The 26,073-nt window shown below is 31.1% G+C and overlaps 2 protein-coding genes and 1 pseudogene across 4 annotated transcripts in view; 2 read left to right on the forward strand and 1 right to left on the reverse strand.

Annotated features, from left to right (window-relative positions):
• Grip163 (gamma-tubulin complex component 6) overlaps positions 1-24,654 on the reverse strand; it is a 73,182-nt gene extending 48,528 nt beyond the window's left edge. For all 3 annotated transcript variants that reach the window (XM_067269334.1, XM_067269332.1, XM_067269333.1), the window contains exons 1-9: positions 24,498-24,654; positions 22,312-22,500; positions 22,088-22,240; positions 20,138-20,247; positions 16,489-16,577; positions 16,347-16,407; positions 15,992-16,048; positions 10,269-10,399; positions 5,553-5,601 (exon numbers count right to left, since the gene is read on the reverse strand). In XM_067269334.1, the coding sequence (XP_067125435.1) occupies positions 5,553-5,601; positions 10,269-10,399; positions 15,992-16,048; positions 16,347-16,407; positions 16,489-16,577; positions 20,138-20,247; positions 22,088-22,240; positions 22,312-22,500; positions 24,498-24,528 (870 nt within the window). In that variant the 5' untranslated portion in view covers positions 24,529-24,654. The remainder of the gene's footprint in view (positions 1-5,552; positions 5,602-10,268; positions 10,400-15,991; positions 16,049-16,346; positions 16,408-16,488; positions 16,578-20,137; positions 20,248-22,087; positions 22,241-22,311; positions 22,501-24,497) is intronic.
• The window catches only part of Grip (Glutamate receptor interacting protein), a 330,265-nt gene that overhangs the window by 269,139 nt on the left and 35,053 nt on the right, over positions 1-26,073 (forward strand). The window lies entirely within an intron of this gene.
• LOC136974482 (histone-lysine N-methyltransferase SETMAR-like) lies at positions 12,721-14,912 on the forward strand (annotated as a pseudogene).

The raw sequence follows: 26,073 nt of genomic DNA on the forward strand, positions 1-26,073 counted from the left end.
ACGATTAGCCATCCGCGACAGTGGGGCGGGTCTTGCCGACCTGTGAGCCAAAAGAAAGAAGGTACGACTCCGGCTACCTCCCGGCGTTCCCACACATGTATAATGTATTAGTTTAATTCATATTAGTATGTAATGTGGTAATGTGGTAGTAATGTATTAGTAAAGTTTAGTTCTATTGCAAAACAAGTTTAGCTCCAGGGACGAAATTCTACAGCTGGGTCTGTGAGAGGGGTGGACCTGACCTCTCTGTGGCAAAGAAAACATTTATTTAAAAAAAACTATATACACAAGGATTAATCAACAACAATATAAAAGTTGACAGATTATTTAGTAAAAAAAACAAGGATTTTATAATGCTTATAAATACAAAAAAGTTATTAAATATCACAATGTGTTAGAAAAAAATTAAATAATATATTAATCTTCAAAACTTCTTTGATTAGAAGAACTTCTGAAATAGCAAAAGTTAATATATACATAAGCAATTATACACTTAGTCCTCGATTACCTTTTCTAATCTAGCAGTGCTAAACCTTTCCTTGATATTGCCACTTTCCATCTGACTAATTATACCTATCGGTGCCATTACAATTGCTGCCTACCTCATTTACATATTTGACTCGACATATACCTCACGTGTTTACTGCCGGCAGCAACTTTAGTTCTGCCAATTCTGTAATTACTATTAAGTATGAAACAAATTAGATTTTTGATATATTTTTGGTTTGTTCCAAAGTTATTTTGGTTTCTTTATGGAAGTTCAAAGGTCACACGATAATGGCAGTCTCCATGGAATGTGCTTTTTGAGTTTTTTTCCAGTTGGAAGTAAGAAGTTGCCCTAACTAAATAAAATCCTAAAAATAAACCTTACTAAACAAAACTAAGTAATTAAGAACAAAGTTGAGGTCGCCTCACAACAAGACACTCAAAGACATGACATATGGCTAATGAAATAAAGTAAACTTAATGCCAACAGATAATAGTAAGAACTTTAATTGATAAAAATATAATAACCAATTTCACAAAAATTTGCAAGCACATTTTACATCGTATGACTGTCAAAAATACTTGCAAAAAAGTACAGGCAATTTCAAAATTAGAACACACACATACAAACTTCCTGAAAGACTTGGAAAAGAATAAATATATTTTAAATTTACAGGATTTAAAGTGTAGATAAGAAACAAAATTATTATATTAATACTAACAATACTTTTCATATCATCATTAGTTATCCAAACCTACTATATCTAATCCTATTTAACTGACTTACAGAGAGACACCAAATAATGCAGAAGTTCAAATGTGGGCTAATTACAAGATTCACAAGATAAAATGTATAGCATCTCCCAAATAAATAACACAGTAAGCTAGCTTTTGACCATAATAGCTCATAATTATAATCCAATACCTTTTTAAGTACATCTGTGGTTCACCTTATAGATACAATATCATTCCAGTGTTCAGATAATCTATTGGCTAGAATTCTAAATGTAGCTCCTACGTAAGAAAGATCCGAGTTTACCGAATCATATCTAATGGGAATTTTATAAATTCCTAACTTCTCCGACAAAGAATAATGGTAGAGACTACCATTAAACAATATTCTACGTAAAGATGTCTGGAAAGATAATATCAAGCTTCCCAAACAAGCTAAATGCAGTGACACGTCTTGAATTTTGAATGGAAATGCGTGTAAACATCTTCCTTAACAGATATATTGAAAATTGAGAATAATGATCTCAAAACCCTATAATTTTCTGTAAGGTATAACCTATTTTCCTAATTGCAGTTTCCACAATTAGGAAAGAAGGCTATACTCTAAAGATATCCTACAATAATAATAATGATAAACCACTCGTCGACTTTCATGATATCCTACAATTTATTACAGAATTTTTAATTATTTTGTAATAAATTGTATATAAAAGGATTCCTACAGTAGATCATTATTATGAAATGATAAAGAGTGATGCACCCTACAAGAATACTATAAGTTGGGTGTCTATCAGATTCCAGATAGAAACAATCAATTTAACATTTGCATGAAATATGTTGGATACACTTCTGAAAACTTGAAACACATATAAAAGATAATCATTGTGAAGCCAATTATGTATATGTTACAGTAAAAACCCGTTTTTAGTGAAAACGCGTTTTAACTAGTTAAAACTAGTTTTTACTGGATGTCATTGTTAAAACTAGAATTTACTGCTAGTCAAAAATGATTTTGAGTTAAAACTAGTTTTAACTAGACAAAACAGGTTTTAACAAAATGGCTTAGTAAAAACTGTTTCGACCAAGGTCATTCGGCTAACACGTTCCTATAGTGTATGACGAATTTCGTATCGCTTTAACCCTTTTCCCCCGACATCTTGTTTACGTTTATTTTGCGATCCCTCCTAAGGCAATATAGGTCAGTCGGGCGATGTTATTTTAAAAGTTCACCAAAAATCAAATTATCATTATATCTATATGAAAAAAATCACTTACATTTATTAATATCTTTAGTTTTAAATATGATATTTTTCAATGCATTTTATTAGAAAAATTTATAAGAAAAAAAATAATATATATCAGAACTGACACACAAACTTGATAATTTGTAACATTTTGTGAAAATTAACATTGTCTAGTTACCTAGTTGTTTGCTGGCACTGAGCCAGAAAGACGTAGAATATTGTTTTGTACAATTCGATATAACACTTATGCATGTATGTTTATTCGTTGTGAAATTATCGCGCATTATATCAAACATTTGTTTGAAATCAAAATTTTATACTGCTATCAACTAATATAATGAATTATTATACTTTATTCGCTTCGTATCGAACGAGATTATATCCGTTGTTAATAAATTTTACAAAAATCAATATTTACAAAAGTAACGACGAATCGGTACAGTTTTGCTTAAAAAGCCTGGGTACCGATCGATCGGTGCCTTCGGGGACAAAGGGTTAATTAATGTTAATAACACAGATGTGTGACCAATATTTTCAATAAATATCGTATTAAATAATACAAATGTTTTAATCCCAATCGTCACTTTATTTATTTCCCCCAAACATATTTATGTAGCTAAAATTAGTTTTAACTAATGTTAAAAGTTAAAAGTTAATGTTTGATTTTAGTTTTATCTAAAATCAAAACATGTACAGCAGTAAATTCTAGTTTTAACTAGACAAAACAGATTATAACAATGACATCCAGTAAAAACTAGTTTCAACTAGTTAAAATGGGTTTTTACTGTAACATATATATAAACATCACCAAATGATCGCCTAAATAATCAGGCTATAACACTACTTAGGAGATTGTTTGGTAGTGTTTATAGTGGTGTTATAGCCTGATTATTTAGGCGATTGTTTAGTGATATTTACGTATATAAAAGAACATGTTAAATTGACATGTAGAGCATAACAATGGCATTACCAGCCTTTGCTATCAAGGATGATAATATAATAGAACGTGAGAAAACCAGGATCATAAGACCAGTTAGACAGAGCAAATTGATGAAATTTGCTGAAATGTTTGAAATATAAAGGCAACAAATAGTAAATTTACCAACAGGAGGGATGCAGCATAGATTTCCAGTAGATGCAGTGGAAATTGCTGTTAAAAGATATACACTCTGATTAAGGTAATATTATATATAGGTTCATTCAAATAGAATGTCCACACTGGGGAGGGAATATGTAAGGATTTTGTGACAGTGTGTGACAAGGTTTTAGTAGAATAGTGATGTCCTAAAGATTCTCAAAAATGTTCCTATTTGAAATAATTTTTTACCAAAATCATTATGCATAGGTGTTTTGATCAATAATCACATAGTAAGTTCTTGCTTATTTAAATAGTTGCACTTTAGTAAAGTTAATAGTTGGACTCTAATAAGTTTAATTTGAAATGATAGTGACAACAATTTAATCTTTACAGATATAGATATAGATAGCACTGAAAAATATATCATACTAAATACTTGAAAATATATATAACATACTAACTTTAGTCTAGGAGTTATCTAGTACAGTGTCATCAGATTCTTCTGTGGTAAATTAGAGAATTTTTTTTATTGACCTATTTTTAAGATTAGCCTTGACATGGCAGGAAATATGAAACAGAAATACTTGATTTTAATATCAGGAGTAGATCAAGTGTAATATCAGTATAGGGGGATGTCTAAAAATTGATGACAAAAAGTGATAGGGAGAATCCTGTCACTTTTGTCACCAAGCTAGGTCTTAAGTCCGAAAGAACAAAATTGGTGACATCATATTTAAATGACTCCTATTGTACTAATGGATTTGGATGTTTGCTTGTTTGATGTGACACAGATGATGTTCATGTTAATACTTATCCCAGCATTAGTTAGTCAATAAGAATACATTTTGGTGTATTTCTCTTTCTTTTTTATTTTATTAAGTTTGTCAGTTATATGGCAATTCTCTTATTTGAATGCTACTGTATTTAAATATTTCCAAACACTGGCATTTCTTTGATGATTTTGAAATGGTTAAGTTAAAACTTGACAAAGAGCCATACACTAACTCAAAAACATTAGTTTAGCAGAATCAGAAATTTTCTGCTGAATATTTAAGAAGTTGTGTTATAAATTCATTAAATATAGCCAGTTAAAAATTTTTCATTGAATAATGGCAGATTTGTCCAAAGTATTCAGAAAACTTGTGTCGAAGATTGTAAGAATCAGATGCAAGTAAAATTTCCTAACATTCCGTCCTTTATGCATTCAACGACATCCAGGTAAGTAACTTCCTCCATCACTCGTCTGCAGGCAATACATAGAGCCCAGGCATCAATCTGGGAAACAATTAGTTATCACTCTCATACACATATGAATGTTTGTGCAGGGTATACTGAATAACAATACGAGTATGTACAGTACATCAGTGGCATTATATTGCCAGTCATCCTGCCGTTTTTGAGCGGAATTGCCATGCAATATTCCAGCAGGAAATGACCATCTCTCAATTACATGTCCAAGTAGAGAGTGCATGAAATGCTATTTGCCAGCAAGACATCTAGCATTTGTAACCTTTTGTATGCCATATTGGAGACTTGTATTGCTGCTCATGGAGGTTCAATACCTCATTACAATGTGCCTTGTGAAAATGTGACGTTCGTTAAAAGATAAGATACACATTGTTTCGACTCTCGGCACATTTGGTTGTTTAGACGCCAGTATAAAGTAAACCCATATTTCAGGCAAGTTGAGGGTGGGGACGTTGCATGCGTCTGAGGTCGTCGTGAGGAGTGCTTCCCAAATAAATGATGCCGAGAGTCGCACAATTAGCACGATTGCTCCTCAACGCATGCGCTGCCAGTCGCGTGGATTTAAGATCTTTCGAACACATTGTTTCACTTCAAATATGTTATCACTGTCTTCTCTTAACATGCTGTTTCTACCATATAACTTCATTGATTATGTTTTAGTTTTTAATGGTGTTCTTTTTTCATTCTCTACCAGTGTATTGTATATTTATTAAAGTAGAATATAAAGTTTTACTATAATTTCTATAATAAATATATTTATTTACCTCTTGTTTTTTCACTGTTGGCAAGGATACATTTTTCAATATTTCAGTTCTAAATTTAAAAATTACAAGTTTTATTTTATTTATAAAATTATTACTTTTTAACAATTTAATTGAAAATATTTGAATACAATAACAAGTTCTAATTAAAATCTTAAATACATTTTAATAAATATAACAGATGATCGATCATCATTGCTAATATGTTCATATGTTATTTTTAAAATGGAATATAAGAAATTTTGACAACAAAATGCGTAAGATATTATAATGATAATAATTAGATTTAAACTATATTTATAAATAAAGATTTCTTAATAAAATTTAATATATAATATACTTAAAGTATTTTTATGTTACTTAAGAAATATTAATATAAAACTTCTTAAATAATCTAAATGTTTAAAAACCACTTTTGTACTATGAAATAAGTTTTTAAAGGTTTTTGTTATAAAAATTGCCTTTTTTATAACATATTTTCAAGAAATCAAACTATGTCAATTAACAAATTTGAATATCACTATGATAATTTTCACGCCAAATACTGTATAAATGATACGAAAAATACACTCCTACTCTTGATCTGCCCAATGTATGGGTCACACTGTACAGGCGATTGAGAACATTTTAGCATTGGCTAATATGCATGCAGCATGAGCTTGGGTCTGCGCATGCACAACTTCGCTAGTCACGGAGCTAGATGCTCGATTGGTTTTCGAACATTTTTGAACTTTTGTTTTAGGTTCTTAACGGCTTTGGCAAAACTTTATGCGTTCTATTCTATATTGAATTAGTTCTATTTAAAGTTTTTTCGGCAAATTTATGTACTCGCCTGACGACGACGACAATAAGGTTTGTCGAAAGTACTTGCGACAAGCAAATGTGTATATAACACTGAACTCAGTGTATTCTTTGTATCGTTTAACAAATTTGATAAAAAAATAATTAAATCTATAAAAAAAGATATGGAAAATTTAAAATCTTTTAATAACATTTCCTATTAAAACATAGAAAACTGGAGCATTTTTGATACAAGACATTTGTTACAAATCAGATACAAAAATAACTAATTGTTAAAAATATAAATAAGAAAAAAGTGCATCACAAAACTAAATTCAGTTCTTAATTAATAGTTTTTTCAATATGTTGGGTTGAATCATAAGTAATGACGTTTTTTTTTTTTTTTATAAGTTTCAGCATACTTTATTAACATAAAAAAGTAGTTGTTTAATCCAATATATAATGTTCTCCATTAAATATGACATTTTTCCATCAATCTACAGGATGTTTCACAATGTTTTGATGATTTCAAAGTTGAATAACTCACAAACTAATTGCTAAAAACAGTGAAAATTTTACACGAGGTACAAAATTTATTCAATTTTACTTATGAAATACTACATCGGACAAATGACGACCATTCGTGGCTACACAAGACTTGAGGCGTTTCACCCAGCTTTTAAACACATTTTCCGTAACTGCTGGAGGAATTCTGGAAATTTCATCTTGAATCCGATCTCTTAATTGTTCCAAGCTTCTTGGCCAGTCAGAGTACACTCTTGCCTTCAAATAATCCCATAGGTAAAAGTCTGGCAGGGTTAAATCAGGCGAGCGAGATGGCCATTCAAAACGAATGCATTTGGAAATTATGCAATTGCCAAAAGCTTCGTGGAGAACTTCAAAGGTCTTGTTGGCTGTGTGGCATGCACTGGCAGTTTCAAAGAAGTTTTTTACCCAATTCAATATTGTTCTATGAGCAGGAATTGGATATTGCAGCTGAATCTTAAAATGTTTACAAAATTCACGTTCCACGCACACGACAGATTTGCCGATGCAAAAATGGCACTCTATCGTGAACACACAATGTTGCTTCCACCAATATGCCACAATACTACGTAGTAACCTATATGAGATGAAAGTTGACAGTCTGCACTACTAACAGAGAGCACCACCGTCACTGTATCTCTGTTTTAACACGAGTTATTCAACTTTGAAATCATCAAAACATTGTGAAACACCCTGTATAAGTTTTTCTGATGCCTTTCCTATAAGAATTATCAGATTTTTATTCAAAAAATGTTTATGTATGCTTCTGAATAACTTTTTTGAATTAACACTTTTTTCATTTTGAGTGTTAAAGTTCCAAATAGATTGAAAGAGTTAGTAATCTGTAAATGCCAGATTGAGGCATAAGGAGATGAAGAGAACTTCTCAATTAAGTCTCTTAATTTTTGTTGGAATGTTGTTGCAATGTGGGACAAGTGTTATTGTGTAACAAAATAAATGTCCTTCCCATTTGTCAAGTATGGTCATTTTTCACAAAGTTTTTCTAATTGTTGGCAGTCATTTATTGTTTCATTTGAATTCAACAACCCAAAATAGTTTTCTCCTTATATCTCAACCATACATACAGCAATAGCTTTTGAATCTAATCACCATCTTTTATGAATGACATCTTCTTGTTCCCAGTTACTAATCTGTCTAAAAATGGGGTTTACTCTTGCCTATTAAGTGAAAAACACATCTAATTCTGTTTTTATACAATTTTGATTAAATAGTGTGGAGGAAAACTACTAATTCTCTTTTCATGTGATTTGTTTTGATTTAACACATTATACACTCAAACCTGTTTTTGTGCAGTCTATTTTTGTGCGATTTTTTATTTGTGCGATTTGTTTTGTGTGATTTTTTGTGTGCGGTATATGAATTTCAATCAAATTGGTATACTGCACAAAAATAATTGCACAAAACACATTGCACATGTAAAAAATCGCAAAAAAAAAGACCGCACAAAAACAGGTTTGAGTGTAAATTTGACTTTTTAAAAAATCTTTGTTTCATTTTAATTCTAAGAAAAATATTTACTGCCTTTTCTAGCAAATTGCTCTTTTAAAAAAAAAATTCTTAAAATTTACATTTAAGGCTGCTATATATGCTTCAGTTAAATTTCAAAATTTGACTGTTTTTAATAACTTATTTAAACTTGTCTAGCCATGGAGTTTTCTGGGTTTTCTCCATGTTTGTAACACATGAATAGGGGCCAGTTTCCCTTACAAGACTCCCGGAAGGCATTTCCCCTCATGTAACATCGTGCACCAGAGAAGGCAACAGGAAACCACTCTGGTTGTAACTTCCCCCAGGATACACCTTGGTGCCTTAACTAACCACTTATTAACCTGCACCAGGTGTTTGCCGACGTCAGGATTTCTGATATGGCATGCAGAGAGAGAGAGAGAGAGAGAGAGAGAGATAGCAAGCAGCTAAACAAACAAACTGTAAGCAAGCAACATAATTTGTTTCTTATAAAACAAACATAGTTTATTATTTTTTGTTATTGGTTTACTTACTTAATTAACTGCTTTTCCACCTAACTCACTCAATCAGACTTTCATTCTGGCTTTATTCGTGATTGAAGTAGTCAGGACATTGAAGCAGTTCAAACATTTACTTGTACAACTTTTCTTTGCATTTCTTCTGATCTCTTTTAATACGAAATAGTTTTTGTGTGCCATTTGGTGCTAAAAGCTAGATGTGTTTTGATGTTTTATTAAAAAAGTTCAATAAAAAATAAAATTTGTGTAAATAATATAAATTTAGTAAGTTTTGCTGATAAGTAAGATACAATTATCCTTCCTGTCATTTATAAACTACTTTAAATATTTTATTTAAACACTCTAATATATTATTTTACTAGTTTAAAGTATGGAACCAATTTTCCATTTTTTCACATGCACAGTATTGGTTTTTATCAAATTTTTTAGAAATATATCTGCTATAAAAAACAGAATTGAGTGTATAGATATTCAATGTAGATAGTTCTGTTCTGAAATATCACATGGAATTCATATCCCGCACTTCTTTATCTTCCCTAGTTGGTACAATTGCCTCATTGTTGTTGATAAAAACACTCAGTTTTTCTATAATTTCTCTTGTAGATAGCTTTGGATCAGCTTTCACTAATGCAGCAATTTCAGCATTTTCTAAATCAAAAGGTCTCTGTAAAAAAGTTCATCTTCAAGAGTTCAACTTCATCTCCATTCTTAAATTTTTTAAACCAGCATCTGTCCTTTGCGACATGTATGGCTTTACTGCCACACATGCTACATATATTGTTTTTTTGCTATAACAATAGTGTTACTTTTTCTAAATTTGTATAACATTATATGCCTTAAATATTCTTTCAAGAAGCTCATTTTGATTCAAACTAATAACTTAATTTTTTAAAAATAATCAAAAACTATTATGAAAACTGTTATTATAACCATTACGCCATTAATAAATTAGCAATTGAGCTAATTGGTGTATTACACAAATTATGCTATACTACAGAAATAATTCTTAGAAAAAACATTCTACTCAATAAATATTTAGACATTAATAAATTATTTATCAAAATGATGACTTTGCTCATTTAAAGATAAAGTAATATGGTAATAGCTTAAAAATTTCTTAAACTTTGAATTTAAAATAATGTAATGTAAATATTGTATGTAAAACAAGAAGTTATAGAAAGAAATCATAGTCTTAATCACTAGAAAACTCATACAATTAAAGCTTTTAATCTCCCAAATGATAAAAGAGAAACTGAAACAATTTAATGACCTTTAGTTTCTAGCATTTAATAGCTTATTTTAAAACACACTATTTATATCCAGTTTGTATTCATTAACTACTATAAAATGTTTACAAAATTCCAATGTTGAATAAATAATAACTTACTCATTAAAATATTTTTCTTTTAAATCTGGAATATCTAATGGCAGATCTAAAGTGCTTTTTGATGTAATCTTCTCTGGATGGCATAATGCACCCATAAATGGTTGTTTTTCATATTTACCAGATGAAAAACTCTGTAAAAATATAAAATATTTGAAAAATAGTAATGTTTCCTTATGCCAATGACACACTAGCCAAGTAAATTCAACTATACAATATGTCTGAAAAGAAATTTGAAATTTAATTAGTTATATGGTAGTTAAATGACTCTTCTGCCGCAAACAAAAATATAAGACTGTTTCTTTGCAACCGATGAAAAGGTGTATAGAAGATGTGTGATCTTCATTTGAAGTAAACATGACAGCCTGAAATTTTATTTAGAACTAGCTGACCCGGCCACGCGTTGTTGTGGCTCAAAATGTATCTATTATAAATGTATAACACTTCCCCCGTGGGGGGAATTTCAAAAAATCCCTTCTTAGTGTACATTCTCTTGACGTACCCTATTAAAACGCAATCAAAAACGCATCTAAAATAGTATAATAAAAGCCGAGTTCTTCACAGTAAGCCTTAATCCTGTCCCTCTCCCTGCTGGGGAATATCGAAAAATCCCTTTTTAGTATATATTCTGTTGACGTAACCTATTAAAATGCAATTAAAAAACACATCTAAAATAGTATAATAGAAGCCAAGTTCTTCACGGTAAGCCTTAATCCTGTCTGTCTCCCCCCAGTGGGGGGAGTTTCGACGTGTATATTATATAAAAACACGTGCGTATTCGAATGCAACGTTGTGTCAAAATTTCAAAGGAATCGGTAGGAACAAACAAATGTTATATTTTATTTATACAGATAGATAGAAAATGATCTGTTTTAGTCCATTCTCACAGAAAAGCAAACTTAGGTCGTCAGAGTTAGCACCATCTGTTGGACATAAAAGCCTTAATCCATATATAAAGATATTTTTGAAAGGGGGGAAATGGTGGTCTTCACATATGCCACAAACCTTCGCGGGAGTGTATTAAACAACTTCCCGAAATTTCATGGCAATCGGATAAATGGTGTGGTAATGCATGAAGGACAAACACACACACAGACAGACATACATTCGTTTTTATATATATAGATAATGAGAAAGTTATATGCTTGATTGACAAAATATAAAATTATCTATACAACATTAATTTTCAAGAATACCAGGATAAAATAAATAAGAAAACAGCTATCATCATTTTTTTTGGAAACAACAGGTAAGATTACTTGCTTTTTGTATATATGCCTATAGTGTATGTGCTGTATACAGTATAGTAATTTTGATAATAAATAAGTAAATAACATAAAATATAAAACTGAGATGGCTACACTTTTCAGCTTTTTCTGAAGTAAATGAAATCTAGCAGGAGGTATTTTAATTTAAAGTTTTATATACCTATTATATGATGACAGCAGGTGATGAGTCATCACACTAAGAGCTAAAATTCATGTTTCCAAATGAAAGGAAATTTCTCATCTTTCCCAAAAGATGACAACAGAGATTTTGGAGGGCTTGTAAAAATGTATGTCCCATTTCTGTTATCAACATTATGTTCTGTTTGTAGTCAAAAAAGGTTTATTTATATTGATATATTTGGTGGTGTTAGCAGCTATAAAGACCAGTCCACGTTCCCTTAATCTCACTTCTCTAAATATTCCCTGAATAGTTATGTTATATCTCACTTGACAATAGTAGTAAGAATATTAACTAACTAATAATTAATAGTAAAATTATATAATGTTATTATGTAATATTTTAGTATTAGTCATTTTTGTTTGTTAATTTTAATTGCTAATAAAATAAATTTTTCATTAGGTAAAATTATTTGTTCCAAAATTTTGCTTGAATTTCATTTAGCATATACATTTTTCTGCTACAACACATCTATTCATAAAATTATTTAAATACATGAATTTACAAATTAGATACAGCATTACTTCTTTATAACCTACTATAAAACATCATACATAAAGCAGTATGCTATAAAACTTTAAAGAAAGCTTGAAACTAATATTTTACAAAATATACTATATATGTGTTTTAAAATGTTAAGATGTTATACAGTAGACCCCCCTATAACACGGGTTCGTATAACACGGATTCCTATAACATGGCAAAAAAATTGCGATCGTATTCGTATAACACGCTAAAAGAGACTCGTATAACACGGTAAAACGTCATCGCCGACTCGTGTCGCAACAGGATTGGTCAAATCTGGACCAATAGCAGATATTGTACAAACTGTTGCATTTAAACCAGCACTGGACCTACTCAAAACAATTATTATTCGACGGCCATAAAAATTATATTTTTATTAATGATGTCCCCAAGGTTAAGTTATTTTTCTGCGAAAAATTCGCCGATCGGGAAACACGCGTCCATCGTTCGACGAGCCGCTCTGCGACGAAAACAAGCTTAAGCAATGGCGTCGTCGAACAGTGAGCACTCGGTAAGTAATCCTACAATTTTTTGTTTATAGCATAGTTTATATGGATTATTCCCAAAAAATTATACGTGTTTTGGAAATGTTGAGTCAAATTAGTCTAGAATCGGTTAATTTTACGGAAGAAAACCTTTCAAACAGCCGTACCCCCTAAACTGCACACGTGCCGGGCTGCGATTGGCTCGTACAACACGAATTCACATAACACAAAATGTATCTACCATGTTATAGGGGGGTCTACTGTACAATCATTTTGTGAATATTTTATTTTGTATATAGATAACACTCAAAAAATTAGAAAGTTTCAGCACTAACAAGTAACTGTGCCTTTTTTTCTTTAATGTATTAATCATTCTACTTGTAATTTTTTAAAAATTGCAGATGAACTATGCTCCAATAGCAGCATTTCATTAAATTTTAAAGAAAGAAGAACAAGAAACTAAAAATATTTTTATGAATATAAAGAAGATTTGAGTTTAAATTATCCCAAAAGTAATTTTTTTAGAAATTGTTTTTTGCTATTTTTGATCAAGAATAATTTCTATCAAAGTTAGCAACATTCTCCTACATTTAGATTTTTATACAACATACAAATACTAAAATGAAAAATAAGAATTAAGAAAATACTGTATGTATTTAGATATCATTTTACAAAATGAAGAACATTGAGAAATAAATAGAAGCAACTTTTTCCAATTGGTGTTGTACAGATTGTAAATTTACATTCTGTACAACTCCAATGCAATGTTTAAATATGATATGTAAAATTACAGATTAATTTCCAAATTTACATGTAGCTTTAAGAATCTTATTAACTCTTCCAATTGGTAGTGCTTCTGCAAAGCATAGTTTTTCATAGTTAAAATTAATAATAAATTCCCAAAGAATTTCTATGATTCATGAAAGTTTATCTAATTTGAAATTACTGTCTATTAACATAATTATGTGAATAACACATCACTCAACAAGTCTCCAGTCTGTACATATATAGCAACACTGTTGACAGACCCGTATGATTTCTGGATAGTACCAACCTTCAATACGTGTCAAAATTTCATGACATTCTTACAATTAGTTTACAGGTTACAATGGTTTTAGTGACCCCAGTTTTGTAATTTTCAAAACAACAAATAAAAAAGAATTTCGTGTGTTGATTAAACATTGTTTTTTGATGGGGAAAAATACTGTTGAAGCCAAACAGTGACTTGATAAGCATTACGGAGACTCTGCACCAGGGAAATCAACTATTATTGACTGGTATGCTGAATTTAAGCACGGTCGTACAAACACCAATGATGCTGAACGCTCTAGTCGCCCAAAATTGGCAGTTGTTCCGGAAAACATAAAAAAGTCCACAAAATAGTTTCGAAAAACTGTAAAGTGAAGTTGCGTGAGGTAGCTGACACCTTAAAGATATCAGTAGTGTGTTTACAATTTTACATGAAAAGTTAAGCATGCGTAAGTTGCTTTTGAAGTAGGTGCTGCATTTGCTCAAACCAGACCAAAAACAACAACCCGTCAACGATTCAGAGTGCTATTTGGAGCTGTTCAAGTGAGATAAAAAGGATTTCTTGCATCGGTATTTGACAATGGATGAAACATGGATCCATTACTACACACCTGAACCAAAAAGATCGTCAGCCGAGTGGACAGCAGTCGGTGAAAGTCGTCCAAAGCGACCAAAAACTCAAAAGTCAGCTGGCAAGGTTATGGCATCCGTATTTTGGAACGCGCATGGTATTTTGTTCATCGACTATCTTGAGAAAGGTAAAACTATCAATAGCGAATATTACGTGGCAGTACTGGATTGATTGAGTGTAGAAATCAAGAAAAAACACCCTCACATGCAAAAGAAAAAAGCGCTGTTCCACTAAGACAATGCCCCGTATCACAAGTCGATGAAAACGATGGTTAAATTGAATTAATTATGCTTCAAATTGCTTCCTCACCCACCGTACTCTCCAGATCTGGCCCCCAGTGACTACTGGCTTTTTGCAGACATCAAAAAGATGCTCCAGGGAAAGAAATTTGGCTCAAATGAAGAAGTGATTGCTGAAACTGAAGCCTATTTTGAGAGCAAAGACAGATCGTTCTACAAAAAAGACATCGAAAAGTTAAAGAAGCATTGGAATGAATGTAACACTCTTGAAGGAGAGTATGTTGATGAATAAAGTCAAATTTCTAAAAAAAATTGTTTTTCTTAGTTAGACCGGAGACTTATTGAGTGACATATTAAGATGGTATAATTAATGATTTTGCAGAACATAAGGCAAGAACAGCAAATTTTGTGAAATAATTGTAGTTCACTGTAAATTTTGAAATAATAAATCTACCTCTATATTTTGTTATTATTTAATCAATATTGTTAATTGCACCTGAAAAAATTTTACTTTATCATTTTATTAAATATATTTTTGTAAGCCTAAGCTTCATATGAAATAGAAAGTCAAGCTTTATCACAGCAATATCTTTGTACCAATAACCAATCATAGAAATTAGATTTCTCTATGGATAACAGATCAGAATTTATACATTTAAATTCCCACATTTTTACAATACTCCTAACATAGGAATAAAAATTATCGGTAGACTAAAAGAATCAGCTAAGAAGACAAACCAAACTCCAAAATGTGTAATATTTTGGAGATTGCTGTACTTATTAAAAATTAGCTGGAAGTTTACAGTTAATTTTTAATAAATCTAAATAAACTATAAATTTAATCCAAGCTTAAATAATTATAAAAATTCTCAATGGAGCAGTTATTTTGTACAAAAATGGTATAGAAGAAAATTTTCTCCTATACCTTATCTATACCTTTCTTCTATACCTTAATTATACTTAAATAATTAAACTAAGCATTAAAGATGTATAGACAAATATAGTGAACACACTCCCTACAAAACAGTTGTTAAGGTAAGTATCAAATGTCTATAAATTTGTTCTGACAAAATGCTGGAGTTTGAAGCATAAAACTATGCAGCTGTATTTTCAAATTGGCTATTGAATATACAAAAGGAAATTAATTAAAAAAGAAGTGACACTCCAAGCAAAGTAACCATCTTGGAAAAATTAGGTTTATATGAATTTTCATGTAGTAGTAAACATTAAACTAAAATTTTATCAACTTCCAATAATTCTAATAACTTTTACAAAAAAACTTTGGTGATCTCAAAATGTAGGAAGATCTCACAAAAATGAATAGAAAATGAAAAATAAAAAGGTATAAAGAAAAAATCTTATTTTACTTACTGGAATATTAAACAAATAGTTTCCATTTTTATCAAAACCAGGATAACATTCAAAGAGCTGAGGAGGAAAAAAAAAATCAAAATTATAGTAGTTTAAGTTAAATTTTTATATTAGAGAGGTTGAGGCCGAAGTCTTAAACACGAAAACGTGTATGATGGACATTCGGCGCCGCTTTCCTGTAAACATAGAAGTTTGACAATGGCATTTGGAACGTCGAGCGTGATTCCACTGACTTTCCAAACGCCATTGTCAAACTTCTAGGCTTACAGGAAAGCGGCGCCGAATGTCCGACATACACGTTTTTGTGTTTAAAACTTCGGCCTCAACCTCGCTATTATTTTCAAAAATAACTTACAGCAGTATTTTCATTTACAAATTGATCATCTGAAACGGTCATTTCGATTTCAAAAATTTCTCTGTAAACAATTACATTTTGGTTTTATTAATTTTAATTTTTACGATATTCATAATTATATAATTTAAAAAAGAATTATTACTTTGGATAGTGCATATAAAAAGAATTTTTTCTATAGTATCTGGTATCACCATAATGTAATGGTTCTAGTGGAAGAACATTAACTTCATCCTGAAAATAAAAAGCAAACATTACAATTTCAATAAAAAAGAAAATTATTAAATTGTCACTATCATAATTTGAAAGTGTAAAAAATATCAGAATTTGTAACTAAATCTTACATAATAATATAATGTTATGTTTATACGCGCTTTTGTCCTTAATTACTTATATTATACTTGTGTCCACTTTGGGCATTCTCGTGAACTAGGACTTGCTATACTGAAGGAAGAGAAACATATAATTTCCAATTAAAATATATTAACTGTAACATAATTTTGTATTGTGAAAGATTGTGTTACAATAAATATATTTTAATTGGAAATTATGTGTTTCTCTTCCCTCGGTATAATAAGTCCAAGTTCACAAAACGTCCAAAGTGGACACAAGTATAGCATTACGTTGTTTAAACATCTGATTAAAAGTTTAATTATTCTTGTAGAAAATGAATAAATATATTATATTAATAATCATATTTAAAGTTGAAATATACTCTTATTAAGGAAACTGAAATAATTTGTTAACTAGCAATGTTTTTGGCCTTTATTGATTGTTGTCGGTCATACAAAAAAATAGATACCATTTGAATTGTATAACAAATATATAGAATAGAAGTTAAAATAACTGATTTAAAAAAAACATACATTATTAGTCATGTGTTGAGGCTGATGGCTTGAAAACAGCATTTGAAATTGCCCATTTTTCTGAAGATAATGTTAATAGAGATGATAAGATACTAAATTCTGCCAATATGACCCAATACCAATCATTTTTCAATCAATCCAACCTTCGCTTCTATCCATACTCTACAGATTTGGTAATAAATGAAAGCCTGAAAGATTATTGGTTTCAAGAATGATCACTTTGTTCACTAACAATTTAAATTCAAATATAAAAATTTATAGGTGCTTTTCAGATATGGGGCTCCAAAAAATTGTAATTGTTTAATTTGTCTAGGCTTGACTCAAGTCCTGTCTTTAGGAAAAAATTCAACATAAAATTTTATAAACAAGACTATGTCTTGTTTATAAAATCGTATGTCCTGCTGGCTTGTCAGCTTAGAGGTATGAAGGAGTACATCTCAGGAGTTCAAATTTGGTACAGAGTATTAGGTGCCCAAATCATGGGCGTATAAAATAAACCAGACTCAGGTAGTCAGGGGACTGAGAACTGAAACACAATAAAATACAAAATGGCGACACTCTCTACAAACAGGCAGTAGTGCGAGATTTGCGCATGCGTTGCTTGTTGGTAAGTTGGAAATACGAATATTGTTAAATCAAATTTTGACAAACATGTTCGAAAAGCAAATGTTTCTAAATTGAATTCTGACAAACAAATCTTTGAAAAAAACCTATTTACCTGTCCCGTGTTATTCCCCACATATTTCTGGTCGCCACGTGGTAACCTTGACTGATTGACCGGAGATATCTCGTTTCATCATTGGAACTTTTTGAAACTAGATGACGAGTCATTATAATTTTATAATTTTATATTAAAACTAACTTCCGAAATATAATTATTTTTTCTTTTTACATTTATTAATATATATATTTCATTTGTGAAAAATAAAAAAATAATTGCAAATGATACAATAGCCACCATTATTTTTTTCAAAAACAGGAAATTTTCGCATTGACAAAAATTCAACCGGGGATGTCACGCAACGGAGATAAATTTCAACATTCGATAGGTTAATTTCACTGAAAATGTATGGTGGATGAACTTGTGGTCGTGGCTGTGGCTGGAGAAGTTTGAATGATTGCACTCAAAACCAACGATACCAAAGATGATTGGAGAATGAGAACGAGACCCGCCGTGAGCGTCGAAGTGATCCCGCTTAGTAGTGAGTCTCCAAGACATAGCCTTGTCCCAAATACGGCTTTGCCATTTTACATGTATATATCTATAGTGTTATAGTATATTTATAGTATAGAAAAATTGGCAGTGAAAAAACTGTCACCAAATTGTTAACTGGCTTGAAATATTACCAAATCTGGCAATAAATGTCATCAGACCTAACAACATTGCTCACTTGTTGCCTGTCCATTGCTATAAAGCACCCCTACAAAGTTGGCATTCTCCAAAAGCTCATATGTCACATATGTCACATGACCATCAACAGTGCATCACACGTGGAGAGGACGTTCTGTCTACCACAGATTACAAAACAATGCAAAGGATGGGTATCAAAAAATAATAAAAGGCCAGAGTGTTAAAGTCAGACAATTTGCCAATTATTGACATATAATTAGGCTAAGTTAATAATTAGATATGAAGTAATTTGTCTAGAGGTAGACTGTTAAGCTGCTATCTTATAACTGAAATGGTATTGGTGTGTAAAACAAACAAATTCTGATATATCAAGAACATTGGTATCAGTTATATCTCTAAATACTAATTATAACCAAAACTTTAATTACAAGTTTTATGTATGTTTTTAACTTGTATGTTTTGGGATAAGCTAATTATGAATTAGACAGCTCATAACGTTATCTATGGTAAATAAGCAAATTCTACTATATTTAAATGTTGATTTACATTCAAATGTCCTTAAGAAGATAGGGAATAAGCATCCAAATAGCTAAATTTCTAGAGATAGCTTTGTTTTTTACAGAAAGACATAACATACATTATGCATGGTTGAATAAAGTCTACAGAAGTGAAAATCAACAGTGTTTATATTTAATTTTGAAATTAAATGAGTGAATTTAGATCTAAGTGATGAAATTTACAGTAATTCATCTCAAGCAACTGAGCACTTTGTTTCAATTTAAAAAATAAAGTAGAGATATGCATCTGTTATTACTAGATGTAATGAACAAAGGAGGAAAGTAAACTGACTAGCATCATTCCTGGCTATTAACACTTATTAAAATTATTTCAGATACTTATCGGAAAACAAGCTAAGCAGACTTCAGAGGTAAGCAAAACAGCAAATGCCAAAGAAAATGCCAATTAAAAATTCAATTATCATCAAGTCTCTTCATACATTATGAGGAAAATGAAACAAAAATTTAAAATTATTTTTTCATGTGAATTGATTTCTAGCAATAATTTTTATATATTGTTTTAATATAACTAAACTTTTTTGAGAAATTTTCAATATATGTATACCTAATTACTGTACTACCTTGACTTGTGACATGCCTCCATTACAACAGCCTGGTTTTAAGTCTGATACAGTATACATAAAGAAAAACCCAATGCCAGATGGTGGGAAAAAGGTTAAGTGATCATTACAAAAGTATCTATCACGAAACATTTTTATGCAAAAAGTACATAATAAACAGTAATCAATATCAGTAATGACAAAAACAGAACATACATTTCATTTAATAAAACCATTTATTACTGCTTTTACAAAGTGTTATAAAGAATATGAGGTTGATGAAGTTTCTTTGTATAGTTTTACAGATGGCAGTGTGTTTGCTTTGTTTCGTTTCAACCAATGCACCTTGCATTTATAAATAAGACTACTAAAATGAGTGTCATGAGTTTGATTAGCTGCATATTGAGGAGTCATAAGTCAAGGTATATCTGATATGTATAAATCTTATAAATTATCTTACCTTTTCAAAAGTTGATTTAGGTATATGCAAGTTATTCGCAAGATCATTATGTTTATTCTCTCCACTTTCCATCAGACAAACAAGAAATTGCAGATTCATTTTAATGTTATCTATTAAAATATCATTTAAAGATTTATTAAACCAATTGAAGATAAAACTATACAGGCTTATCATTATGCATTATTTCTTAATTTTTTTTCTAAAGACACACATTTGATAGACATTTACAAAACACAGAAAGAACTTTTTGTTCCTGACACATATAAAAAATGCTATAAAGAAAAAAATTATAGGACTATTTACTGACTCTACAGTGTTTGAGTCACCATTGGTTAAGCTTGTTTCTGTCATAGAATGTCACATTGGACAGCAAACACATAAAAAACATGATGCATGACTACCACAAAACATCATGCACCTCAGCCAAGTGACACCTCTGATGTACTTCCCAAGAACTTTCTTCTTACAGAAGACTTCATTCTTTCGAGTTGAACTTTGGAGGAATCACATGATAGAGTTGTCAGTGATGTCATTTTTTAACATGTGATTAGCACCATAACTAGCCTTTTATGTGCCCGGTGCGAGCATTTGTAACTACGCCCCAAAACTCTGACCCAAAACTCGGTTCCGGTCATTTCTGCGACCCCCAGGGTCTACGCCCTGTGCCTGGGCACCACCTCAGTTATGGCACTGCATGTGATTCACCTTTTTTTTTGAACTTCGAACACACCACAGACCACAGTTTGATAAACATTGTATTAGTTACATTTCTAATAATACTGTAACCTGGTACAACTGGTACAACAAAGCCCACTGACTTAAGATTTGATAACAATGATTTATCAAATCATTTGCAAAGTTAAATCTTTCAAGATTTAACTTTGCAAAATGCAGAACAAATAAATTATCAAATTATTTTAAAATTCAGATTAAATGCTTGTAATCCTAAATAAATAATTATAGATTTGTTATCTAAATTTACAAATATATATGTTTTATTTAACTAATTGTTTTATTTTAAAATTTAACAGTATTGTATTTTCATCAGCATTCGAGTGAATACATTATGAAATTGTATCAATCATTTTTAGATACCGACTTTTAATTTTCAAATTAATTTCCTTACTTCATTTAGTCTTTATTCATTCTTTACTTTCAGAAGTAATGTTTTACCATTTGTCAATTTTCTAACATAACTTATCCCAGTTGGTATTCTTGTAATATACTGTATGGTATGTAAATAGGTATTTTTATTATTTTTGAATTAAACGTAATTCTAAGAACAAATGGTTAAACAAAAGAATTAAGAAATAGGATTAGAATAGATTAGATTCTTTATTAATTTGTAGTAAAAACTAGATGTTAAAAGCAGAACTGTCAAGAGGATGGAGCTGGAAAGTTTTCCCAGAGCTATAATGGTTCCTACTCCTATAAAATTAAAGTTATTTTTACTAACAGAAAATAGTCTTTAAGACTAATTATAAAAATTGTTTGATTCATTCCATATTAGTATATTTTGGAACAATTGCTAGAAAGATACCAGAAACATATTAAAACATTACTACATCTTAAATATCGATTTAAATCAATATATAACAATGTATTATAATTTGATAAATAACTAATACTTCTACTCTGCATTTAAAAGTATACTCCCTTTATTCTTTGTCGTCTTAATCAATCAACACTGAGTTTTATTATATTTATTTACACCAAAACATTTAGTATCTTTTGCTGCGTCTGGTAATATTTATCATGATAATCTATATAGTTATAGAATTATTGTCATCAACAAGATGTTTTGTCTTCATTCTATTATTATTATTATTATCATTAACTTTTTATTGCTTAATAAATATGTAATTTAAAAAAAATGGATTCTTAATCATTAATGAATATTAATAGTTTTAAAGTGAAGCTTATAATTATTCAAATATTAAAATTATATACCTGGGGTATAATTGTCATTGTCTTTTAACCTGTTTAAGAGTGTTTCTAATTGATTTGCTTTATCAAACTGTCTTGTAATTCTGAGATTATAAATATGTGCCAAAATATAATCAATAGGTGACAAATCCGAAAGTCCCGAACTTGTAGACACATCTAAACAAAAATTTTTTATAAATTATTTTCTTTATCTAATAAAAAACAAAGTTTAATAATTTAAATTTCACCTATTTTTGAAAATTTCAGCAAAATTTCGTATGCTTTTCTTTTCATGTGCTTCGTTATTTTTTCTTGTTGTATAAGATGGTTGAAACATCTGTATTGATGGCAAGTATGTTTTCTGTTGAATGAATCATTAACAATATTTTCACATAATTTAGCAATAAGATTATTAATACTTGAATCTTCTGCCAACTCTGAAATAAATTAAATATTTGAAATTTAAGTTCTTTTTACAATTGAATGAATAAAAATCATAATTAAAATATACAAGTTAATCATAATGATTAATACAATAATATTTTCAAAGTGACCAGTATATTATAACTTTCTTTCTTCTTCTTTGGTTTATATGGAGATGTTAGCCTTGTAGGCTCTTTCTCCGAATAGACTGCGCTTATTGGTCGGTGAAAGTGACCGGTACGAGTGACATAATTTTCGAGCCCCATCACGTGTCGGTGGGGAGTACTGGTAGTCGAAGGCTCGTAAATGAGAAGCAAAGTTTGGACAGGTTTATTGTCAGAGTAGTGCCCAGATCGTGACGGGCTCTAGCATAATGGGGGCATTGCAACCAGAAATGGAGCGACGTTTCCTGGGCATCGCAGTGGGAGCAAATTGGTGAATCCCCGAGATGGCAAGAGTATAAGAAAGCATGCGTAGCCAGGCTAACAATGTTTCCACGTACCGATTCAAAGTATAGTGGTAAAGTCACGGGGAGATGGCGATCTCGGCCGTTCTTTCGAAGATCGGCTTTCCAGGAATCCATATTATAACTTAGTAAATGGAAAAAGATTTATATTAGAGTTTCTCAATGGACCAGTTGTGAAAATAAGTTCAAGAGTAAGCTCTAGTTTAAACTGATTTCTATCTAAATTTATGTTTATGATTATGAAATTTTAGTAATGAATTTAATTATTATTTATTATGCATATTTATCAAAAACAAATACTTTATTTGCAGATTTTTGCTTTTTCTTGGATTTTTCAAATTGATTGCTGCAATTTGTTATACTGCATTAATGTCAAAATAATAACGTTTACAATAAGCAATAAATCTTTTTTTTTGTGAGAAAAAATTTAGAACTTTAAAACTGTGCAAAACAATCTTCAAGTATTTGTGGAAATTTTAATATTGGAGAAGTTTTTCAGCAATTTATATAGATGAATGACTATAGAAAAAAGTAGTTTTCATTCATTAAGCATTATTTTTTTTTAATATTTAATATTTGCATGTAGAATGTAAATATGATGTTAATTCTCCCAATGTATGGTAGATTTGCAAAACTTACCGCATTGCTCTTAAATTTTGTTTTATTTCTTTTCAAAAATTTTTAAGTGTGTTTCTCAAATCTTCAGTTTGAAGAGACTTGCTCAGCAAGTGGATGAGTATGTTTATGTCACCATGGTGAAAGGATTTCATTGCTCATCATCAGCCATTGACTGCATGTGCCCTGCTTCTTGTCACGTCCAGCCTTCTTCAAAAATCATATCTATGGGTCTAGATGGCTCTCCTTTTGCTTTCTATTCGAAATGGGCCCATCTACTGGATCCTTGATGGCCATTCTTACAGCATTGAATCCCAAATCATGTATAAGACCCAAGCTTTGTCCCATTGTACTTCCATTTTTTTTGTTTAATGTTAACTCTTCAGCAAGCAATGTTAACTTTTCAAAGTCTTTATGGTGTTCTTTTAACCTATCTGCTAGCAGGTGGTGCATGCTACCAATATAAAGCCTAGTCTGTCCCACCTTTATATTCAACAAATATGTTGTACACACCACATTTCTAGTCCACTCTTACCGAACTTCCTTCTTCCACTATTCGTAATCTCGTCATTCTCTCTCTCTAACATCCCGTACGGGATCGAAACATCTCCAAACCACCCACGGGGCAACACCATTTTCGGAGACAGGCCATTCCTTCTTTTCCAGAATCTCCAGTTACAAGTTATACGATCCTGGCAAACAAATTTAATGTCGTCTTGACAAAATAATTGTATAAGTAGCACAAATTTTTTAAAAAAAAGCACATAGCATCCTTCAAATAAGCATATATTTTCGCCTTATAACATAAGTTTTAAACACAATTAGAAGTTTAACGTGCACAAAATCCCGAAACTTTACATACACCAAATAAAAATAAAAGTATTAACACGATAACGTTGTCATTATTAACATTTAAAATAGTAAATATACCTAAGTTTGTGATATCTTTTCGGCCAATCATCTTTCACATCAAGCCAAGTCATTCATTCTGCTTTACATTTTCACATATCGTTTTCTAAATATTAATACCATTTATTGTGCGCCAAACAATATATCTGTGTATTAGAAACTAATATTTACGATCATTTCTTTTTCTAATTTATTATTAACTTATACCGTAATTATATACGGATTGCCTCCTTTCAAATACAGTAACAACACACATGTACTGTACTCGACGGTAGTTCTTTATTTTGATACCAGAGGTCGCGTTTCGAAATCGGCTGATTAAAGCCATTTAGAAACGCGACCTCTGGTATTTTATATATAATTAATTGTTTCTTTTTAAGTGTTCATTTTGTAGTATCTACATTGTTTACTCGAAACGAAATCGTAATAGCTTTATTCAGTGTTTTCTTATATTTATTTGAAATGTAACTCGTTTCGCGTTTTAAGTCGTAACGACTTTTACCTGCCGAGTGTCTTTTTTTTTTAAGCTCTTTCCGCCCTGTGGGCACTAAGAGGGCCTCTTTTAGTAGGCCCATTATGGGTTCGGCCAGGCCCACAATGGGGCGACCGGGTGGTGAGGGTCGGGGCCCGACATATCCGAACGGACCACCCCCCGAAAAATTCCTGGGGATTATTCGACCCGTTCGGATTCGATCCCGGGTCCCCCAGAGCGGTAGGCTGCCACCTTGACCGCTCGGCCATCCGGCCGTCAAACCTGCCGAGTGTCGGTAGAAGTAAGACAGTGCATTAACAACACATAATATTGTTTTGATTTTGATGTTTTTGTTTTATTATAGACCATAAACATGACAAAACGAATTTATAATTGTCGGAAACAATAAGATATGGACGAGGCGTTAAGCAAATTACACAGTAGTGATATTGAGTTTAACGAGCACACAGCAGTGGCGTAGCGAACATAACTGGCGCCCGACACTTTTATTGGCGCCCCCTCCCCCCTCCAGGAACACACACAGTTTGTCTTGGAGACCATTTGGGCGCCCCTCTGCGAGTGGCGCCCTGTGCATGATACACCCCCTTGCACCCCTCTCGCTACGCCACTGGCACACAGACAGTATAAAATGGCTAAACCGACTCTACGACGCCATCTTCGAGGATCAAATTCGTAAGGTCTAAAGATCTGACTGGAAATATGAAGAAAGAGTTAGTTAAACATGTTCTTTAGAATCATATTTCTTTGGGCTTCTGTGAAAACTGGTACTTCTATTGGCAAATATATATATATATATAAATTATCACATCTTTTTAACACAGAAAAAAGAATTGCAAAGAAGAAATGATACTATAAATTCATAAAGATAACCCTTCTTTGTCTGTACGCTATTCAGAGGCAGCCTCAATGACAAGAGCAGAAAATAAAATGATCGGTTGAAAGATACAAACAATGAAAATTAATTTTCTCCTGCGAAAGTTCACATTTAATATTAAAATATTTACATAAGTTATCTATTTTTCCTTAAGACATCGGGGTCGATCTGTATAAATCTTAAGAGGATAGGCCAACGACAATGAGTAAGAAAAATTTCCCTGGCCGCCA

The sequence above is a fragment of the Centruroides vittatus genome, unplaced genomic scaffold (assembly GCF_030686945.1).
Source record: "Centruroides vittatus isolate TY-2023 unplaced genomic scaffold, ASM3068694v2 contig_349, whole genome shotgun sequence".
Taxonomy (NCBI): domain Eukaryota; kingdom Metazoa; phylum Arthropoda; class Arachnida; order Scorpiones; family Buthidae; genus Centruroides; species Centruroides vittatus.